The sequence below is a fragment of the Rhynchophorus ferrugineus genome, unplaced genomic scaffold, assembly GCF_030347505.1.
Source record: "Rhynchophorus ferrugineus isolate W39M unplaced genomic scaffold, kcgeb_rfMv2 rfM9, whole genome shotgun sequence".
Taxonomy (NCBI): Eukaryota; Metazoa; Arthropoda; class Insecta; order Coleoptera; family Curculionidae; genus Rhynchophorus; species Rhynchophorus ferrugineus.
Window position 1 is genome coordinate 19,326,521 of NW_027472588.1, and position 23,526 is coordinate 19,350,046.

Below are 23,526 nucleotides of genomic sequence, written 5' to 3' on the forward strand. Positions count from 1 at the left end.
GACAATTCATCTGTCATCTGTCAAAAGTCATCTGTAACAGACAACTTTTTTTTTTAAATTTGATATGACTTGAACTCAAATCCTTTTAAGCCGTACGAATTGTTTTATTTATTTAAAATTTGAATTAAATTTTAAACAAATAAAAAATTTTAAATAAATAAAACAATTCGTACGGATTAAAAGGATTTGAGTTCAAGTCATATCAAATTTAAAAAAAAAAAGTTGTCTGTTACAGATGACTTTTGACAGATGACAGATGAATTGTCAACTGATACACGAAACAAATTCAAACAAAAAGGGCTATTTTTAGGGTTTTTCTGGAAAAAAGGAACTCACTAAATATTAAAAAATAATCAAACTTAGGTTTCTAGCACAAAGAAAACGTTTTAAAACAAAACATTTAATTATAACAATACATCATAATGGATTTGAATATATTACTGAAAGAAAACGAATAATTGACAACAACTAATTATGCAGAAGACTACCACACTGATGAAGAATTAGAGGTAGGAGAACAGTCTGACTGAACTGAAGCAACAAACAAGAAAGATAAAAAGAGGAAGAAATCAGAGACGCCTTTGCCAATCGCAAGAAGTGCTATAAACATTTATAAAAAAGAAGCAAGAAAACAAAATACCTCTGCCCTCTCCGATCAAGGTAAGCAATGTTGGCAATATTAATTTATTTAGATCGCCAATAAAGAGAGCAGCCACTGACCGAGTACAGTTTAAAGCTCTGTCTAACGATGATATTAACGTGTAAAATGTAAAAAAGCATCTCATTGAGATGAAGAAAAACAATTCAATGAATAAACTCGAATACCATATTTATCAGTTAAAAAGTGATAAGTGGTATAGAGTAGTCATTAAAGGATTACTGTCCACAACAAATCAAGACCATATTAAATCGGAATTACGGGCTTGCGGACACGAAGTAGAGACCGTCACGCCTATGCCGAAAAAGACTAATGTAAATGGTGAAAAACAAATTAATACTTTTTCGTTGTTCTACATAGACATGACACAAAACGAAACTAATAAAAATATATATGATATAAATTATTTAGTAGACTGTAGGATAATAGTGGAAGAAAAATAAAAATATACTACAATGCACAAACTGTCAAAATCTTGGACCCACAAAAAATGTTTGCAGTAGGGAACCAAGATGTGTGAAATGTGCTGGTAAACATCACACAACTCAGTGCAGAAACGAACGCAATAGTGTAGCAACATGCGTGTTGTGCAGTAAAAAAGGTCACTCAGCCAATTATAAAGGATGTGCAATATATCAAAAAAGGAGCACTCCAGTCAAAGAAAATTACAGCGGAACAACGCTTAGGACAAACTGACAAAGCCAAAAACTCTAAAACAACATCTATCGTTGAAAATAAAAAAAAACCCAAGAAACCGCAAGACCATCTGTCAAAAATATAAACACCACCAAAATATCAAATGATAAACAAATAGATACGAAACCGTAGGAAACTCCGGCCAACTAGCCAACTATCGTCGACATCGATATTGCTCAAAAAATTTCAGACTGAAATGAGACAGAAATTCAGTCAGTTAACAGACAGGATGGAAAAATTGGAGAAATCCGGATTAAAGAAAACTACCCAGAACAAGCTAAAGAAAAACAAAAATGAGTAATTATTTTTAAGAATTATAACTTAGAACGCAAACGGACTAAATCAAAGAGTCCGGGAACTAGAATTATTCTTACAAACAAATAACATAGATATAGCTCTCACATCGGAAACACATTTTTCTAAAAAAACTACATTAAAATACGGGGTTATGATACGGGGTTATGAATTATCAATCAGGGCGCGAATCCACTTACTGGCCCACAGACAATAATAAAGTTCCAGACCTGCTAGATTTATACATTACAAAAGGCATCTCATTAAATCAAATTAGTACAGATAGCTTGTGCGATCTAACATCTGATCACAGTGTTGTTAACACTGGTCGCGACAATCCTAAGGAAAGCAAAAAAGCCCAATCTTACCAACAAATATATTGACTAGGACATATTCAGATTAAAATTGCAGGAACAAATCAGTTTAAAGGTAAGACTTAAATGTACAGATGATCTTGAGCAACAAACCAAAAATATAACTGAACAAATTCGGTCAGATGCAAAAGTTGCTACCACAATAGCAAGAATCAGAAATTAATCAAAAATCAGAATATGAAGTAATTTACCCCTTCGAAATTAGAGAAAAAGAAGGCCAAAAGCTAGTAGAGTATGGCACAGAACCAGAAATGCTGCAGATAAGACTACTTTTAATAGAATTAGTAATCAGGCGAATCAAAAGATCAAATAATATAAACAGAATTGTTTTCAAAAGTATGTAATTGAATTAAGCCCACCAGCAGACAAAGATTATTCGCGTTGGAAAGCAACTCGAAGATTTAAAAGACCAATTATTCGAGTACCGCGAATTAAAAATGATCGAAAAGAATGGGTTGCGGCTATTGAAAGAGCGTTTAAGGAAAATAAATACAGACCTGCAATATTCCTGGATGTCTCACAAGCTTTTGATCGGGTTTAGCATTTGGAATTAATCTGTAAGATGAGTAAATTGTAACTATTGTCAATTGCTGGAGTCATATCTTTTCGGAAGAAAATTTAGAGTATTGCACGAAATGGAATTCTCGACATTTAGAACTATTTCGGGTGGAGTTCCACAAGGTAGCATCTTAGGACCTCTCCTGTATCTGCTCTACACTGTTGACATTCCAACAAGAAAAGAAACACTACTTGGAACCTTTGCTGATGACACAATTATTATGGCAAAAGATATATTTCTGCCTAGGGCTATAGAAATAGTGCAAGTGGCATTCAACAAAATCTACAAATGGACGAAAGATTGGAAAATTCAACTTAATAGCTCCAAATCTGTCCACGTTAATTTTGCATTCAGGCGAAATAATAAAAACTTGATCTAAAATCAAAGAAGTTGATCTATAATACAATTATAAAAAGCGTATCTAATATATATATATATATATATATATATATATATATATATATATATATATATATATATATATAAATACATATATATATATATATATATATATACAGGAAATTAACTTATGGACAAAACAAATCTTTTTGCTCGGCACCGACTTCGAAGTGATCGGTTGGTAGTAGTTAAAATAATATTGTAATTAAATCAATTGTTTTTGTTAAAAGTTTAATTATTTTTTAATATTTAGTGAGTTCCTTATTTATTTTTTGAAGTCGGATCAATTTTTTTGTTAAAAATATTTAATGTTACTAGTTTGTTGCCGGTTCATGGATGATGTAAATAAGCTCACAGAAGTTTCAGTTATGTGTTTATATCTAAATGTATAGTTTTATGTGCTTTTTATAAGTGCTGTACTTGATTTTAAGTATAATCTGCTTTACATTTTAGCTAACGTGAAATTTTCAATTTAACCGAGATCGATGTCGAGGTATTTTACTAATCGCGATTGAGAAATTAGCCATACGATAATTGATATAATTATGTTCTTTATAATTTCGCCGTATCGAAAAATTGACATGGGGCTATTAAGCGGTATTTTCCAGCCACTAGTTTATTTGTCTATCTTATTGACCTCCACTTGTACATTTTGCTAGAAAAAGACCCTACGTTCTTTAATAAAATGACTGTATCGCTTAAAAATGCAAGCACTGTTTATTTTATTTTTGGGATATCAGCATGGGGAACCGCAATTGAAATGGGTTAAAATTTTGAGCCATATCCGATAAAAAGCTTGTGGTATATCGAGGAATACTGCAGAGCAGTTTTAAATAACACATTTTTAATAGCCACCATCACTCTATGCACTTGCTGGATTCTTGTATTGTAATTTCTAAATTAAAATTGAAAACTTAATATTTTTATAAGTAGATCAATACGTTTTAACAGAAGCTTCTAATCTATTTAGATATCGTAGATAGCAGCGAGGTAGGGCTCGAAGATTCGACTTGTTCTGCCGACAAATCTAAAATAACAGCAAAATAATAAACATTAGTTATGTCAATTCGTTCATCAGAAATAAAACTTATTAGAACCACCATACAAATGTATAGAAACCTTGTATTACTCACTGCCAAGTTGGATAATTTTGGATGAATTTTTTTTGGAAATATTTGGATGAGCTTTTGTAAAACCTTGTAAAATCAATACAACAACCCATGCAAACAGTGCAACATGACGTCTTCACATATGTTTCGGACCTCGGACTTCTAAATCGGACCAACTAAATCTACCGCAGTATCACGATCAGAAAACCTTTTTCCCCATTCATAGTTGCAGATGCACAGACTATTCAAATTATTATTAAATCCATATCAGCGGTTGACTAAGGTATAATTAAATTATAGTAATTTTATTATAAAATACTAATTTTAGGTAAGTATTATGAGTACAATTATAGTCCATATATTGACCATTAGAATAGCTTAAATTCCATCTCCAATTACGGAAAGAGTCGTCTAGAATTATTGCAGGCCAGCATTTCTTTTCTTCCAACATCTTTTCAATAATCCTTATTACTCCATGCAATTGGTCGATTTTATAACTAGTTGAAAACTTTTTGACAGCAGTTTTTCCATACAATTTGCTGGATTTAGGTTTATAAAAATCTTTATGCGCCCGGAACTTTTGATATTATAAAATAAGTACTTATATTTTCGTATTTTTTAACCATATGTATTTCAAATAAAACCTATTTAGATGCACCAGTATTTATGAGTATAGATGCCCTTATATAATATAATTGCTAACTATAATATATTTGTTAACTATAATATATTTGTTAACTAATTATATTTTAAATTTTTCAATCTACAATCAATCTTTTTAGTTATATAATAAAATATGTGCCCAAAGCAAGTACAAAACCTCGAGGTGTGTGAACCGAAGACACTCTATTAGCCGCCCTTGAAGAGCTGAAACAAAGCACAGGTTCTATTAATTCAATTTCTCGTCGGTTTTGTATTCTGTTTAAAAGCCTAAAAAGATGATTTGCCAGGAATGTTTTAATAAAACAATTAAAAAGAAAATTGGATTGAATACGTCATGTGTAAAAAATGGGGAAAGCTGTACAATGTACGGTGATTTTTATAACCAATGTTAACGTTTAAAATTATGCGCTTAAAAAAATATTTGTCTATTAATAATAGAAATTAATATAGCCAGATACGAAAAACGATAAAAGAAAAATAAATAAGAAAGAAGAAGCTGAAAATGGATTATGGTTATTTCTAAGATAATGTTACGGTATTTCCTATAAATTAGAAAAAAAATGTCTTATAAATTAGAGACCTTTTAAAAAATAATATTATGGAACGATTAAAATAATACCATACATAGTATATATAATAAAGAGTAGAGAGCTAAATAAGAATTTGTGATAATTTATAAGAGAATATCTAAACTAAGTACGAAAGATGATTCTGCCATCTGAAAAATGAAAATATTATTTCGCCAAATACATTTTTTTATTACTCTTAGTAGTTTAGATATTCTCTTATAAATTATCACCCAGGGGCAATAAGTATTTGTTATGTTTATATATATATATATATATATATATATATATATATATATATATATATATATATATATATATATATATATATATATATATATATATATATATATATATATATATATATATATATATAGCTGTTATGTTGTTAGCGATCAAATGGAACACATTTCTCACGGACCAAAAACTGGATGGCCCCCCAGAGACCTACGAGCCTCAGATGAAATACCTCCCACCCGCAGAAAAACACTAAACCTAAAGACAATGTCACTTTCATCAACGAAGAGAACTCCATCAAAAGATCAGTCACCCCGGCCTTTCTTCTTAACCATTTCGTATTTCCAAAGTCTCTACATACTATAATCGGCAAACTTTAAAACAAAAAATCTCTAGGTTTCGAAAGAATATCGATTACCGAATTAAAATGTTAAGCAGCTCTCGGAACTTGCAAAGATCATTAACTCCATCATGAGGCTGCAACATTTCCCGGCGTCTTGGAAACACGCACATATAGCGATTATTTCCAAGAAAGGAGCAAAATCATCTCCATCTGACTATAGGCCCATCAGCCTTCTTAGTGCCATTTCGAATCTTGCAGAGATGGCAATACTCTACGCTCTCAAATCTTTCACAAAGGAAAACAACATCATTCCTGATGAACATTTCGGCTTTAGCGCTCATCACTCGTCCGCCCATAAGGCTACCCGTCTGGCCGCACACATCCATCACGCTCTTGACCAACGCAAAAAGCTTGAAGCAGCAGTTAGGCTTTCCAGAAGACCTAACCGCTTTCATCAAGTCCTACTTGTCCTACTTAAAACACTTTCCAGACGGAAACAAACCAATGCTGGCGTACCTCAAGGTTTTCCACTGGCCTCAGCCTTATTTAACCTCTTCATTTCAGATTTTCCGAGAAAAAAGCATATTGACGTCGCGTTTTACGCTGACTACACAGCTTTCTTCCAGGTTCGAGGTTACAATTCAAGAACGTTTAAACAAGCAGCTCGATCATGCGGTCAAGTGGTTTAAATTCTGGGGGTTGCAAATCAACCCCCTTAAAACCCTGGCAATCATTTTTCATAAGAAGCGTTACGCACTGCGCGTCTTGTAACTTAAGATCGACATCGCACTTCCATGGCTGGATAAGGTCGCGTACCTAGGTCTCCACTTCGACCGACGGCTCGGTTGGCATTCCCAAATCCAGAAAGCAATCCAGAAAGTTTTGGCAATAGCAAACCTGCTATTTTCTTTGATCTGCCCTTCTAGCAGACTTCCCATTTCCATCAAATGCTTATTTTACAAGATGTTAATTCGGTCCGTGCTCCCCTATGTATCTAATGTCTACTGCAAATTTGTTACTCCCAATCAGGTGAAACGGCTTCAAAATTTCCAAAATGATCTTCTCAGGAGAATCTTAAACGCGCAATGGTTTGTCAGAAATAATCAAATTCATAGGAGACTGACACTCCAGAACTGAAGCACTTTATATCTCAAACATTGCACAAACAACAACTCAGCTTAAGTTGCTCTGAAATCGCGATTGTTCGCGAGATGGTGGACTTTTCATCATCCGTCTCTGCAGTCAAAACTTTTGCTCCTATATGACAGTATCCAGTCGTGTGTTAATTCAAGTTCACGAATCAATAAAATCGCCGGGTCCTCGTACCCAATGACGGCTGTCCGATCAGCGGGTGCCATATCCCCAAATTTAATGCAGGAGCAGTAGCGATCTACAATTGTCAACTGTGAGGCGGTTTCGGTTTAGTGTATTGATAAACCCAGAAGCAGTCCCACACAACCCTGTACAACTTGTCACTCCAGGGCAATTCGCCGCTACCAGGTCATACATTCCACCGCCTGGTTTTAGGCCAGAACAGAAAAAAACATGTTTTCAGCCAAATTTATATTTGTTTGTAGGTTAATTGATGCTATACCTGGATCTTCATGAAAGGCCAAGACGGCCGTGTCGTCTGCGTTTGTTGCCACAGTGGTTATTTTTGTTGTAGGTAGATCAGCTGTGTACAAAAGATGTAGTACTGGACCCAGTACACTTTCTTGCCGAACTCCTGAATATATTGCATATAATTCAGTATGTTCATCGCCATGTTTTACAGTAGAATGACGATCAATGAGAAAAGATTTTAGTAGCGCATAATCCGGATGAGGGAGAAGTTTCTTTAATTTAACCTGCAATACCGTATGCCATACTTTTTCGAAGGCATGAGATATGTCCTAGTATGCAGCTCAACAATATATGTTGGCGTTTAAGTCCATATTTATTTTGTTAACAAGTCTATGCACTTGTTCAATTTTTCCATGCTTATTGCGAAACCCAAATTGGTGTTCAGGAATGATTTTTCTTTTTTCTATTATACCATTGAACCCCTCTATGTACAGTTTCTCAAAAACTTTTAAGATTATCTTTAATAAAATTATAGGCTGGTAAGAGATGACATCTTCTTGTGTTTTCCCTGGTTTCAGATTCATTATTATTTGAACAACTTTCCAGATGCTAGGAAAATAACTAACATAGTTCATGACATAGCATTAAATATGAATGTTAATAATAAATAATTGTTAATAATGTAAATCAATTTGAAATGAAAAACTTAAGAAAGAAAAGAAGGAAAGGAAGCTAGTAATTTTCGTCATCTTGAGATAGCTCAGACGAGGAGGGTTTAAAGACATTAAAAAAATTTTAAATACTTTGGGAAGATCTCGCCCTTTCCATTATACCAAATACATGATTATACAAATATATGATTATTTTCAGATTATTTAAAAATCTACCCAGTTAATACCGATTAAAGTTAAGGGCAATTATCCTAAAAATCACCAAAATATCACAAAATCACTACAGACCTGCCATTCATGGTCTTCATATTTTAGTTTGCCAAGAACCAATTCCAAGTTCTTGTAAATTTTTTTAAGATTTACGTAATTACCTAGAGGAATGGATACACACAACCACAAAAGCCACAGCTGTGAATGAGAACTTTTGTGAGGCTTATTTTTTTATGAGTTTGTGAAAGAAAACAAAAAACATAGAGTTCAGTGGAAACTACTCAAACGGCTTTTTTATGTAGTTCAGCTTATTTGACTAATTACGATTATAATGGATACACTACTATCCAGCTTACAACAAATTTTGCTACTACCTAATATTGAAACATATAGTTACGAAATTGTATTTATATTATTTAAAAATAATGTCAACAGATTCAAAGTATGTATAATTTATCGTTAACGTAATATATAAAAGTTGTGCTTTTGCCAAGTTTTTACTTTTAACATCAACTCGGAAAACTTTCGACGCAAAACAAGTTTATTCGTTTTCGGCGAAATTTTTGCATTTTTATGCACCCTAATTCGTTTATATGTAACATAAAGCGTCATAGACCGATCCACATGTCACAAATAAACCTTTAAATAACTCGTCTTTACGCGGTCGTTCCTGTTTACGCGTCGCTTGGTCCCCACGGCAGTATTAAAACATTATACGTCGCTAAATTTTATCTATTGTAACGGAACGGTCGCCCAGTCGAGGAACTTCGCAAGAATCACCCCCAAAGTTACGACCAGGACGACTTACGATCTCGGTGATTGCGTTATGTTTACTATAAATCGGACAATAAGCAGCGTATTCCCCTTCGTGAAAATTTCCACGACATTTGCACATCTATAACGGTTTATAACTTGAATTGATTGACTATATTCTTACGTTATTATGGTCTCGGATTGGTCATTGTTCTTATCATAGAAATTGGGCATAAAATAAATTCGGTTTTACTTCTAGGATCAAATTTGCTAAATTGATCAGTGAAAAGAATTGACCACAAGAAACCTTTTAGTAATTTTTTTATAAAGCTCATCCAATATTTCCGAGAATGGCATCAAAATTCATCAAATTTAAATTTTTTTTGTTACTACCTGTATACATTTTTCTTGCAGTAGAGCTAGTTTTATTATCTGCTCAATCATTTTGACGAAATTCTCATATACATATCCGTAAATATAAATCTTTTACATCTTAAAATACGATTTTCCACAGTTATTCTATATTAATATATACTCACCTTTGGTTTTTGTACTACAATCACCTTGCCTTGCCTTAATTTTATTATAATATAGTTTCATCTCTAGTCATTGCCCACTTTCTGAACCACCACTGAAGTCAGTAGCTACACTGTTAATTTCCATTATAAACCTAGTTCATAATTCCACCCTTTGTCAATTTTAGGTGAACAGAAGTTGTGTTATTATAGTCATTCATTATTCGATTCACATATCCAAACAGTTCCTGCTTGTAAATCTTTCTTGACTTGTATGAATATTGTATTAATTATTTACCACATCACATAATAATTCACTCTGTAGTCACATTGTTCAGATATCTGATCTACTATGTATTTTTTTTCAGACCTATTTCTAAAAAAGTAAATGACGTATAACTTAATTAAACATTTCTAAATATTAATATATTTAGCAAATAACAGTTTGAAATACTCACATCTTCATAATAATATCATAATAATTCCTTAATAATATCCTTTGTTGATCTACTTGTTGAGATCTTTTCTACCAGTGTGCTATGTATGGTACCTTGCCCATAACAATAATATAGCAACGTATGGAAGTTCTGTTAAACCTCTTCGTAGGTTATCTCTTCAGTGGGTTTCCAACAATGTAGGAAGAGATAACTTACATCGCTCAAAGAGCTGCATATTTTGTAGCGACCTTGAGGCATGTCGAATTTTACATAGTGTATTAATGGTCTACAAAATACCCAGAAAGATAATCCCAGATGTTGAACACGGGCGGGGTGCCAACAGCGAAAACTAGAACACGATAACGCTGGCAACCCCGAGACGTTTATCTGGGATGTTATTGAAGGGTATTTCCAATCATTCAGGACCCGACCACCGTTTGGTTTAGATGTGCCACCATCGACTGCCCAAGCCTCGTCTCCAAGTAACACCGCTGCCATCCGTTTTATCTATTTTGTATCTTTCACATATTTTATATTACCAATAAATAACGGTCACTTAATGTAAACACCACTGTTTCATTTAGTTTTACGTCCATTCACCGAGCCATATAACTTGCCCTAAAATTTCCATGGACATATTGACAGTTATCTTTGAAAAAACCTACTCACATTTTTTTATACATTTCATAAATTTAATCTGGAATAAAACTAACATTGACGTTAACATTATAAACAGAATCCAATATTGTATCGTTTCTATTTTCTGAATAGATTTTAGTACTAACATTCAGTACAGCTGCAATACAATAAAATTATTTATAATGAAAACTCTGTTAACTTAATATTTAGTAGTATCAATACTTAACTCTAACATATTTTACACGTAAGAAGTGGCCCCCATTACCTCGCTCCTGTTCGAATTTATTGGCGTAATCTATTTCTGATTGACTATTTTTTAAATATATTGATCCTGTTCTGAGATATCTATGTCTCATCTAAATACACAAATTGAAATAGTAAGTCTTCCTTGATTTTATTATATACTTTTAAAAACTCATTATTTTGAAGGCAATGTCTCTATGCTCCATTAGACCTCTACGATACTTTTCCGACTAACAGTTTCCTCTGAACTAATTGTATTAAATTATGATTGTATTTAAAAAACTACTCAATGTTTTTATAGATTTCATATTTTTCATCTCTGATGTTATCTCTTGAAATTTACAAACATTGAAAACAAACAAAGCGTTGAAACAACGCTTGACGGCTTATAACTTGTAGTTATTATAATTAATATTTTGAAAAATTTTACAGACGTTTTACAACCGGACGACTTTTGCAGGCTGGTTCGGTTATATGTTCGAACTTATGAGACAGCGTTGAATCTGTTTTTAACTAGAATACAACGGAATGAAAAATATTCTCTGATTCTATACATATAATGCAATAACTATAGCGAAAACATACAACTCGCTTCGTACCACAGAATACACAATAACCCGAAAACTACACCAAAAACGTAAACAACTCCCAACTAGTTTCCAAGTTTGATTAAATAATGTAAATAAACACCATATATTTGGATTCCCAAAAGCAGTTTTTAATCCCAAACGTTTCGGTCCAACATAGTATATTCCCTCAAAAAAATATCAATTTAAATCCAGGCAATGAATTTCGCAGTACGTCATAAAAAGGACATCGAGCGATTCCGAGCATTTTATAGACGTTGCCCTTCCGGAAAAACACTTCTTGAAATGTTGATGAGGACGGAATATTTGAAACATCGGACCATAGTCGGAATTAATCGGTAAATAATTAATCAGCCGAGGGACTAGCTTCAAGATTAGTATATATACCCACAAACCAAAGTTGGAAATAAAATGGTAAACTTAAAAGGGAAATGCCTGGAGTTGTGTTGTATAATTGGAAACTCGAAATAATGAAATGCGAATGAATTAAATATCATTAATCAATTAGGGTGAAATCTGCATAAACATATATTCAAATAAACGCTGGCTTACGCAATACTTATTCTAAATAGGATGTTCGGTATAAGGGTATATAAACGCTACCGTATTACTGACTAAACTAAACTAAAACTGTTTTTTTTTGTGGGTGTCAGAGACCCTATGGTATAACTGGGATTGCCGTATTTTAATTACCTTCCCCGAATGGTGAGAAGGTACGGCTTTAAGCAGCTGATTTGAGTTTTATAGGCTTTCAAGAGAGAACCTCACACTGAGCATATGCGTGAAGCTTTTTTTGAGATGACTGATCCGAAATGGTTATTAGCGTTCCTTATAAATCCTGGAACATTGAGTAACGTGCGGACTTTTTTGTATTAGAACACTTGGAGTTGTGCAAGTTGTCTCTCAGAGACATACTTGTACCATACCTGAGCTCCAAAAAAAAATAGATTTAACCAGTATTTTATAAATACACGGATGCTTTTTGGAGGTATGTTAGTTTGATTTTCCTGTAAAGTAATAAGGATAGAGGGCTATACACGTTATTGCCTTTGCAGATGGCATGCTGAATTTGTGATGACCACTGAAACCTACGTCGAAATGAAGACCAAGGTAAAAGACTTTCTGGAGCCAGGCAAGAGGGTCTTTTTTGATTCGAAGACGGTACGTACGATAGAACAAAATAGCCTGAATCTTACTCGGTTTAATCTGTAGTAGTCAGAACTTGTACCATGCGTACGTCTTGTTGAGTTGAACTTGGGGTCTGTTTCGGATGACACCGGATCAATATCCAGTGGTATAAATCTCTGTGTCATCTGTATAAAATGCTGTATTTGATTACTTCGGGAGAGGGAAATCTTCCATGTACAAGTTAAACAGGACCGGGGCTAATTAATAACCTTGTGAAACTCCTGCGGAAATTTCTTTCCGAGAAGAAATTACGCCACCAAAAAAAAACAAAATAATCTTCCAACTATGAATATATTAGGCATACTAGGTCATTCGGTAAACGTAGTTGGCTTTGAAAATTAGATCGTCGTACAAAACTTGGCCGAAAACTTTGGGGACATCTAGAATGATGGCTTCAGCTCTGTGACCTATACGAAGAGCTTAACGGATGATAGCTGCGACGCCAGCAACTTGATAAAAACTTGGGTGTTGGACATGGAAACCAAATTTTTCACTACAAATTATGTGGTTTACATCAGTAAAACTATTTAGAGCGTGCAGTATCGCTTTTCGACAAGTTTGGAGAGAGAACTGATCACGTTGATGGGCCTAGGATAGGATAAATTCGACTTGACTTTCTTTTTTGTCTTAATCTGAAATATATATTTATATTTTTAAAAGGCGAAATATTTATTCGCTCTGATTAGAACATAGAGTTGTTTTTTTATACGAAATTAATTTCTAATTTTTCGAAAAAATGATGACGGTTCATCTGAATTTATTGGCTGGCATGTTAGAGATCAATGTTCTCTAAGAATTTTACTTACCAAAATTAGTTTCTTCTACAATAATTTAGAATTCAAGTGTTTTGATTCAATTTTGAGTACATTATAATTTCAATTCATTTTTGTATTAAAAATTAAAAATCGATTCTTTTCCTGGATTTATATTATCAATTATTCGAATAGATACATGCTGCGCCATCTACCGACTGATTTGAATCGTACGTTACTACAGGCCGCTTCGGAGACACAATTACTGTTTTAGCACCGCTAAATTGGGATTTAATTTACAGTATTCTATATCCAGGAGAGCTGTGATTTTGAAATAGCAGGACAGAAAACTACATCCGCAAATTCATATAATTGTAATAGGCTCTCATCATGGTATTGATTTTTGTTATTACTTTTTCAGCTACTACTAGAAGGATTTTACAGTTATCAATACAGAATAAATTGTTATTATACAAGCAAGTATTGAAATCTATATGAACAAATGGAATTTAATTATGCGGATATTCCCGTATAATTAATATAAATACAATACAAATTTTTCAGAATAAAGGCCTGAGAAGTATTCTAGGTAAACTGAAATACTACAGGAATAATTACTTACACCTTTCAGATGCCGACTTTTACTCAGGATATCAAGAGAAATACACGAAGACATTAACACACACTCCATTCTCATGTCAATATTGAAGGGCTTTGTATAACACCAGAATAAAAGACAGATTAAAGTGAATCAAACCTTTTGATCTTATGTGGTGTAATGAGATGCATTTAATAGAAATACAGCAGTGTTAACACATAAGCATTATTATAATAGAGACTAGAATAGAGCAGATGGGTCCTTCTAGATATATACCTAGATTTACGTTATTGTAAAGACAAACTGTAAATTAGTTGGCAACGACTAGTAATAATTTAATAAACCAATTTTAAAAATATATAATTTACTCTTATTTTACTTAAATTTTAAGTACATGTTGTTAAGTTTGTTAGTCTTTGGTACTAATGAGGAATGATTTATTTAAATATCTGGGATAATTGTTCCTAATCAGATTTCACACTATTTATTAACCTGTCTATAGACAATGGAAAATACCAAGTTGTTTATTAAGTTCGTCAAAAAAAGCAAATTAAAAGTAGATTTATGTTTCGAAAAGTAACTTTGACCGTTATAATTTTTCATTACTTATGTGGGTTCTTAATTCTTAATTTATTGTTAAACAACATGTATATTAACGAAAAAAAGGGACGACTTGTTGGAATAACTGGACAAGACGGAAACGAATCTAGTTCTGGAGAATCCTGGCATGCGACAAAGATTTGAATTTGCAACGTTGTCATTTGTTGCAAATTACACGTATATTTGAAGAATATAGTATACCTAAAGTAAATTATCTTCACATTGAATTCACAAGTTAACGTAATATTTTTGTAAAAACCCATGTTAAGATGCTTTGGTATATTTTCATCTCCTATAATATAAAAAATGTACTATGAAGAAACTTGTAAAAAACATTTTTCATTTTAAAATAAGTTTTAAACGAAAAAAAGAAAATATAACAATATGTAATTATTTATCAATAGATAAACATTAGAATAACAAACCATAGTTATAGCCCTTGGAAAGTTCATATTTAATTAATTTTACTGTCTATTATTTTAAGTTTGCATATTATGTTTAAGCTTTTTAATGTTTTGTAAATATATTTAACTTAAAAAAAAGAGAAAATAAAAAAATGCATAACATATATAGTTTATTTATCACTATATAAAAACATCCAAACATCCTTTTATCTTTAATATTATTATTAATAATATTACCCAATAATATAATCTGCACGGCACTAAAAAATACCTTCATTGTTTCCTTATCGAATCTCTTCGATATGCAAGAACAGCATGGAAGCTTATCTCTCAAGTCATTCAATAAAAGTAAGGAATGTAGTTCCAAACGATACGGTTTAAGCCTGTGTTTAAAATATTGAAGCATAAATTCATGGCAATACTTTTTTAATATTTCATATTGCCCTTCATTTGTTATGATTAAAAAAATATATTTTTCTTCAAAGTAGTGTAGGTACCAAGAAACTAAGATTGTGGCTTATATAACACATATCCTGAATTTTGACCTCATTTGGACATGCTTCAACACTTAGCGTCACTTTTATGTTTTGTATTTGTCGAATTTAATTGGTTTGCTGGGTGAATATTATATAAATTTTTGGGAGTCTATCGATACGTTATCCAATACATGGTTAGTTATATAATATAGCATCTGCTGGAGATTTAGCAGCTAGTTTGACTGTAATCAAATTTTATATGACTTTTGTAACTCTCACCCTTCAGTCTTTTATATACTTTTATGATTTGCTATGAATTGATAACGCTCAATATTCGAAGTAATATTTTTATCAAAATAGGAACCCTCAAGCTCAAAAATCTGTAACCGAACCAAACTTGTATACAATTTGCAGTATTAAAATAAAAATTGAATGGATACGCACCTGGATGGAATGTCCTCACATATCTGTTCAGAGTAAAAGTGTTATAATAGCTTTTTTTGACAATATTCACATCGGTAATTTATCTGTTACTGCCTACCATTTATAATTAAAATATGTACAGTACAAGAACAAATAAAATATAATCGACAAAATTATTAATCTTACAAAACAGAACTCTTACCAGTACCGGGGTCTAATCCAGAATGGATATTGCATTTCATTGGATTCTGCCTATCGAATACTTATAAATGGCAACATCGCAAAATCAGGTTAAGATTCTCCAGAAGTAACCACTATTTACAGGATAGTATTACTGTGCTATATGCTAGACCTTGTACTATCGAATCTAATCATACCTTTTTACTTGTTATTAAAATTAATTGCCCGAAAGATTACAATAATACACAGTAACATGTATATTTGAATTAACTGTTGTTTTACCAATTCTATTTCAACAATAAATTCATTTTTTGGTTAGTTAAAATTACAAATTTTACGATTACAATTTATATAGTTAAAAAATCACTCATTTAGAAAGTTATGTTTGCAACTAGAAATAGATATTTTCAATTTTGTTTGTTATTGAAAGCTGATACGCGACTAAGGTCTCGAAAACCATTTCTACAAAAATTAAAATATTGGGGCTCTACCAGTTACTTTTGTTTAATATATTGTTGTTAAAAGTTGGCTATTTTCTAATATAAAACCATATGTAAATGAAGCAACAAAAAACAATAAAAAATATATATTTATTAATTATGTTATTAAATATTAAAAATGTCGTAATATAACATTTTGTATTACTTTAATATCATTTTACAATATTTAATATATCTCATTTTAGTTAATATCTTGGCAATTTTAGTATTGCTAAATATTCCTATCTAAATCTGCTGTAACGAATGTAAAATAAAGAGGCACTATTCGCTATTAATAAGTTAATATGACTAAAGTTTTAATGAGGTCACCCATAACTATTTAATTAAAATGAACCATTTTTGTTTCGGGGACACCTGGTGCCGCAACACTTCGCTTCCAGAACGGATCATCTTTATCGATTTCTATGGTTCCCAAGACGAATTTCTTCCCTACGAAGTTCTTAGCTAGCAGCCGTATTACGATTTTCACTTGATCCAGCATGTATTTGTTGACGGTTGCTCTTAGGGTTGCGGTATTAGCTTGCAATCTCAGACTGATGGTGGGATCGAATCTGTCGCTTTTCTTCTTTTGTATCACATCGTTGCTCTCGAATGCTGATATTTTAATGTAAAGTTGGCCTATAAAAGAGAAAATAATTATATTAAAAAACCGCAAGTTAATAATTAATAATTTTTTTGAAAAGTGTTGCTTTTTTTGATAATTATAACTAGCGAATGACGGTTTGTATAATTGTATATTAGGGTTGTATATTTGAATCCACAAGAATCAAAGACGTGTCGATGGATTGTTTTGAAATTATTACATAACACTGTATTCTAGCCGATAACTGTTTCTATAAACTCTTTATTTGAAAGTTCCAACTCTTCCAACATTCGAGCGCTTTGACTTAATTTCGCGTAATTTGATCTTAGAGAATACCTATAGAAATATCAATCTATAATCTTTCTTATAATAATATTTTACAGGATGTTCCAAAAAACTACATAAAAGTTTAATTTATTCTAATACGAAAATATTGTACCCTAATAAACTAATTTTTGTTTTATGGGAATCTCAATCTCTCAACAAACATTGGAGTTATTTTGTATTTTGGAGCCACTTTGGAGCTATTTCGTTAAGGAAAACGGCAATGTGAAATTGTTCGTTTGCTTACGCAGTCGCCTGCTTCTCTCGCTATCGATCATCTGCCATTTCAAAGAGCTTAGCCATAATGTTCGGCGTCCAATAAGGGCACGAAAGTGTACTGTCAACACTTGTGCTAGTCGCAAGATCATCAAGAGACTAGTGCAGCGAATTTCGAAAATATCCACGAGAAAACTCGCCTGTGAGACTGTATATGCAAGTCGTCGGTTCATCAAATATCCAGAAAGGAGCTCACACTCAAGGCGTACAAGCTCCAAAAAGTTCAGCCACTCACATATGAGAACAAGCGGGTACGTCTCGAAAGATGTCACCAACTCAAGCGTCGGGCCGCTGCTATAGGATAGGAACGATCCTCTCCTCAGGTGGGAAGCTGTTTACCGTTGAACAAATGCACAACCACCAAAATAACATAAGAAGGTCCTCTAAGGCTCCCGGAATGTAGGCCATCGTCAAACAGCGCCAAAATGCGTAGTCCCTCACGGTCTGGGGCCGAATATGGGCCAACCTCAATTAAAAAGTGTATCGTCGCAAGGTTCTCAGAGTTATGGTACTTCAATGGGTTCAACCATGTGGGCGATGGGAATTGGGCGTTCAAACAGGACGCCGCTCCGGCCCATAAGGTAAAAGTGACTCAAAAATGGTGTTGAAACCATTTTCCGGACTTCATAATTTCGTCAGATTGGCCTCGGATGAAGGTTTAGATATGAATGGATTTTGAAGGCCAGGGTCTGTACTACAAGCTACAAAACTTTGGAGTTGCTGAAGCAATCGTTGCGTCGAGAATGTCGCCATGTCGCTCATTGTCGAAAATTTAAAGTCACGTTTAAACCTGCATGAGATAGTATATTATTGCTAAAGGTCTATGTTATTGTTGTTTATTGCTATTTCCCTAAATTTATCTGATTTAATAAAATTATCAGTTTCAGTTTTTAGGAGACCCTATTTTAAAACCCCGTAAAAAACTATTCCACGAATTGACCTGATGTTTAAAATTCTAAGCGTTTTGTGAGATGTTGATAAAAACAATTGAAGTATTAAACAACAGATTCTATTATCAAAAACCTCGAAAGGTAAATTTTTGAAAAGATTAAAAGAAAATTAAAAATGATTCCTATTTTTACTTATTGGTTATTAAGAAATTTTTATTGCATATTATATTAAGTACACTTAATACAAACCTAATTTACAATTTAATTAATTATTATTTTTCTTTAAGAATGAGGTGATTATTGATTGCAAATAAGATTAATGTGAGATAAAAACAATATATAATACATTCAATTTTTTTTTGTATATACGTCAAGTGATCTTTATGCGAAACGGGTGATGAATCAAGATCGGCTGGATGTTAGCTGTGTCAGCTTTCAAATATACGAAATATATAAAAACAGTAAGTAGTTTTTTGAACCGAAACATAATTTAATACATTTATTTCATAGAAAATTGTTAGTCTTGAAAGTATCTATAAAATTCTGAAAGATATGCAACTATTTGAGGGATGTTGAACATCCTTCATAGACTCTCATAAAAAACATAAAATAAGTTTTAAAGAAACCATGTTAAACACATAGTATTACGACTTCCTCCCTATCACTGTATATTCAATCCAATCGAGTTGATATGGGGGGTTGCAAAGCCTTATTATAATAGGCATGCTGGTCGAGCAGGATATTCCATCAAGAACTGTTTGGATATGAGGAAGGAAGTATTGTCGACCATAACACTTTCGGTTTGGATGAACTCGATAAGACATACAGAGAAAGTAATTAATGGTGGAATCGTAAACATCTTTTAGACAGATTGGAAATTAACAGTTTGGTGATTGACTGGACAGTGACTCGGAGAGTGAAAGTGACTAAAGGAAACTTTGAGGATATGTGATAATGCTAGAAATTCTTGAGAGTGATGTGTACATAATTAATAGAATATAACTGGAGAAAATGGTATTATAGAGTCTGAAAGATTTGTGTGCACATACATGATTGCAATGATTCAGAACAATGAGCATTGGGTTAGAACCGTTTTGTAGATATGGTAAATGCATTAGGTAGAATGCATTGATTAATTACCAAGAATGCTGTATACAGGAAGTAACAGAAGGAATACAAAATACAGTGATATCAAGATGACTTGACAATGCTCTCAAATGAAAGAAAATACAATCTTTTGATATATAATTGTTAATCAGGTGGATTAAGCCTCCAAGGGGATACCACACATACATAAAAAACATGCCTAGAACTCTAGCTCATAAGTGGTGTGGAAAAGAGTTCAATGTAAATATAATAAAACATCTCTAACCTACAAACTATTATACCAGTGTTCTTAATTGTAGTTTTAAGTAATTCGATAATATATGCATTAGATGTACTATAATGTTAAAATAAACTAAATATGTTTGATAATATTTGTGTTCAATTATTTTATTTACATTAGAATTTTATTGCATGTCAAAGCCAAACTGAACTAAAACGCAAAAGAGTTGATGCGGTAACATTGCGACGATTTCACGTCACAAATTTAGATGACGTATGAACAAAATAACATTGAATAGACTATATATATATATATATATATATATATATATATATATATATATATATTTCCCAAATTAAAATTAACTACTTAACATAAGTTAGAGTTAATAATAATATTTATATACTATACAAGTTCGTGTACTTGGTTCGCTTCAATATTTTGATATTGTGCATGTTGTCCAGTAGCTGGATAGCTTCCACATTACTATGTTTTAGTAACATTCGTTATATTTTTCATACCTTTTTATTTATTAAATCTTAGCTAATTTCGTAGATTCACTTGTGTCCAAGGTCAACATGCAGTTCTTCTTTAGTTATATTGGCAACGTTTAGGCTTTAGTCCGTTAGATATGCAATCCCATATTTTCACTCCTCATCCCATAAGTCCAAGTAGACTTCACTATTGAAGGATAAAGCAATCTCTTTGATCTTAGCTCCAGTTGAAAATATCTTCCGATTAACTAGCACAATTTTAAGTCTCATTTATGAAACGTGATGTTTCTAATTTAATCTACCATCCAGGTATCCCGCTGTTTCTACTTGAAGAATTGGTTATCCCTTACGTAATATAATAAGTTCTTTGTTTTCTCGTTGCATCACAAATTTTATATGGGAAAGTTTCGAGCCAATAAGCTATATTTTCCAATCCCTAGTCTATATGTAAACCTTATTGACCTAACTGCGTCGAAGGAAAATATTCAAAATGCTGTTTCATTTGTTTTCGAAATATTAGTAGCATGGATAGGAATGGTCTCTTCGAAACCTTATAGAAAGAAATAGTTCTACATATCGAAAATAACCCTTCATGTAAATCTACCCGAAAAAAAATTTCTTTTGAATTGTTATTTAGTCGCCGTTTTTTGAATACTATCACTGCTTGTATTACTTTTTCCTTTGCTTTTAAATATGACTAATATTCAATTTAAATATATTTAACATTAAGAATAAATAATAGAAACTCATGGAGAATGCTTTATTCAATTCAATTTTGATAATGAATACTAAATAATACTATAATATTACTCTTAATACTATAATAATTTTAGTTATTATTATATGAAAATAATTATAATTGTAAGAAATATTAATTGCCTATCGAACTTTTCCAACATATTTTTCAATGTTTAAAGGCTTTGAATTAACTATTAATCATAAAGAAGCACATCCAACTCAACTAAAATTAAAATATTGTTGTCAATGGCGAATGCGCATGGAAGGAGTAATATAATTTTCCTAAATATTCTATTGTATTGTATTCTAAATATATTGTATAAAATAAGATCAGAATCTATGAAATCGTTAATAAAAATCGTTAAAATGAAAAAGCTAGTCGTAAAGAGAGATTTTTAAATTACCTCCAATCCTTTCATGTTCCTGCATCGTTTGTACACTACACCTAAATTTAGTAACACTAACTTCTATGACATCGTTAGTTCCATCCTCACTGACAGAATATTGAAGCGTGACTTCAACGGATCCTTTTTGGCTTTCTCTCTATTAAAGAACAACAATGTAATGTTCTGATGTAGTGTAATTTAAATTGTTAATGCTTTGATACCATTGAAAAAAATGCAAGTCGTGTTTGCAAAAGCAATTTAAGATGAAAATTGCCGACGAATTATGTAAATAAAGTTAATGGTTAAATTTGGCTTACTGGCTGAGTCTGGATCCCACTTGTTATGCTTTTAATACTCCTCCATACGTCTGGTGTACTAACGCCGTAATCCCTAATATTCTGGTTGAAATTCTTACGTTCTAAATTATAAGTCACTGCTCCTATCGTTCGTCGATCCGTCATTGAATTTCTAAAACAATTAAAATTATAAGTATATGTATTTTTCAAAAGGTTATGTATATTTTAAAAGATTATGTCTTAAATTCAATGTATATAACACGTGTACCAGAAAATAACTACGGGTTATTCTAACAAATATTGCTAGGCCTAAGAACACAATGCTATGATTTGACACATATGTCCTTTTATCTATCCTAATTAATTTTTTTTGTCCTAATTAATAGGATATTAACAACAAGTTTCAAAGCTATACACAGGGTGAATTCCTCTTTATTACACTATCGTTGTACATATTATATTTTATAGTCACGCCGTCATAGATGTATACAACTTTGAAAATCGATTACCTAAATCTATAAAAACGCCAACCTTTAAAAAATGCGAGGCGTGGTTTCGAAACTTCAAAAGTGGTAATTTCGATGTGCAAGACAAAGAACGTTCTGGTAGAAAAGTTTAAAGATGCGAAACTGCAAGAGTTATAGGATGAAAACACAACCCAAACTCACGAAAATTGTTAGAAGCATTAGATGTGGCCCAACAAAGGAATAACAACCGATTACGAGCAATGGAAAAATCCAAAAGATGAGAAAATTTTGAAAGGTTTGTGAAATGCCGCTTTAAAGGTATAATAGGAAGTAATTTCTGCATCGAACAGTAACGGGCGATGAAATGAAACAAAAAAACATATTTGGAAAACCTTAACAGCAAAAAAAACATGATTATCACCTGGCGAAGCCGATCGACTCCAAGGTCAAATCGTTTTGGTCGCAAGATAATGCCGCATGTTTGATGGGGCCAGAGTGGCGTGATATATTACGAACTGTTTAAACCTGAAAATCAGTTAATGATGATTACTCCCGATAAAAAAATGACCAATTTGAACAATGCACTAATCGAAAAATGGCCGGAATGGGCCCGAAAATGCGCCAAAGGTAATTGAAAGCACTATAAAGCGCCGTCTCATAAATCACAACCGATCAAAGAAGCGTCGATGCAATTGAATGGGATATATTATAGCACCCACTGTATTCTCCTGACTTTGCCCCATTCGACTAATGATTTTCCTAATTATTTTTGATACGATTAACAGGATATCTCAAGTTTCAGGTTTCTTTAATAAATGCATTTCTTAACCAAAGACTAATCGAATATTATAAGTAATAAATACTTTAATTTATGCCTCAAGAGTTAAAATGGCTATTGCAAGGAAAATTAGCAATCATAATATAGCTTTCAATCGTTAGTGGGTTGTTAATTTCCACGTGGGAAATAAGACAAAATAGAAAACAAAAGATATACAAAAGCCACACGCTATCTGCAAGGGTGTGATCGATGATTGGAACAAATAAGCAAAGAACGATGCAATTTCATTTAAAAAGGTAAAGGAATTATTATTTCTTTAGAGGTAATCAA

At 32.3% G+C, this 23,526-nt stretch overlaps 1 protein-coding gene across 2 annotated transcripts in view; it reads right to left on the reverse strand.

Annotated features, from left to right (window-relative positions):
- Positions 1-15,217: 15,217 nt before the first annotated feature.
- Positions 15,218-23,526, reverse strand: part of LOC143203190 (uncharacterized) — a 38,433-nt gene continuing 30,124 nt past the window's right edge. For both annotated transcript variants that reach the window (XM_076415323.1, XM_076415324.1), the window contains exons 3-5: positions 21,973-22,123; positions 21,674-21,812; positions 15,218-17,255 (exon numbers count right to left, since the gene is read on the reverse strand). In XM_076415323.1, the coding sequence (XP_076271438.1) occupies positions 16,957-17,255; positions 21,674-21,812; positions 21,973-22,123 (589 nt within the window). In that variant the 3' untranslated portion in view covers positions 15,218-16,956. The remainder of the gene's footprint in view (positions 17,256-21,673; positions 21,813-21,972; positions 22,124-23,526) is intronic.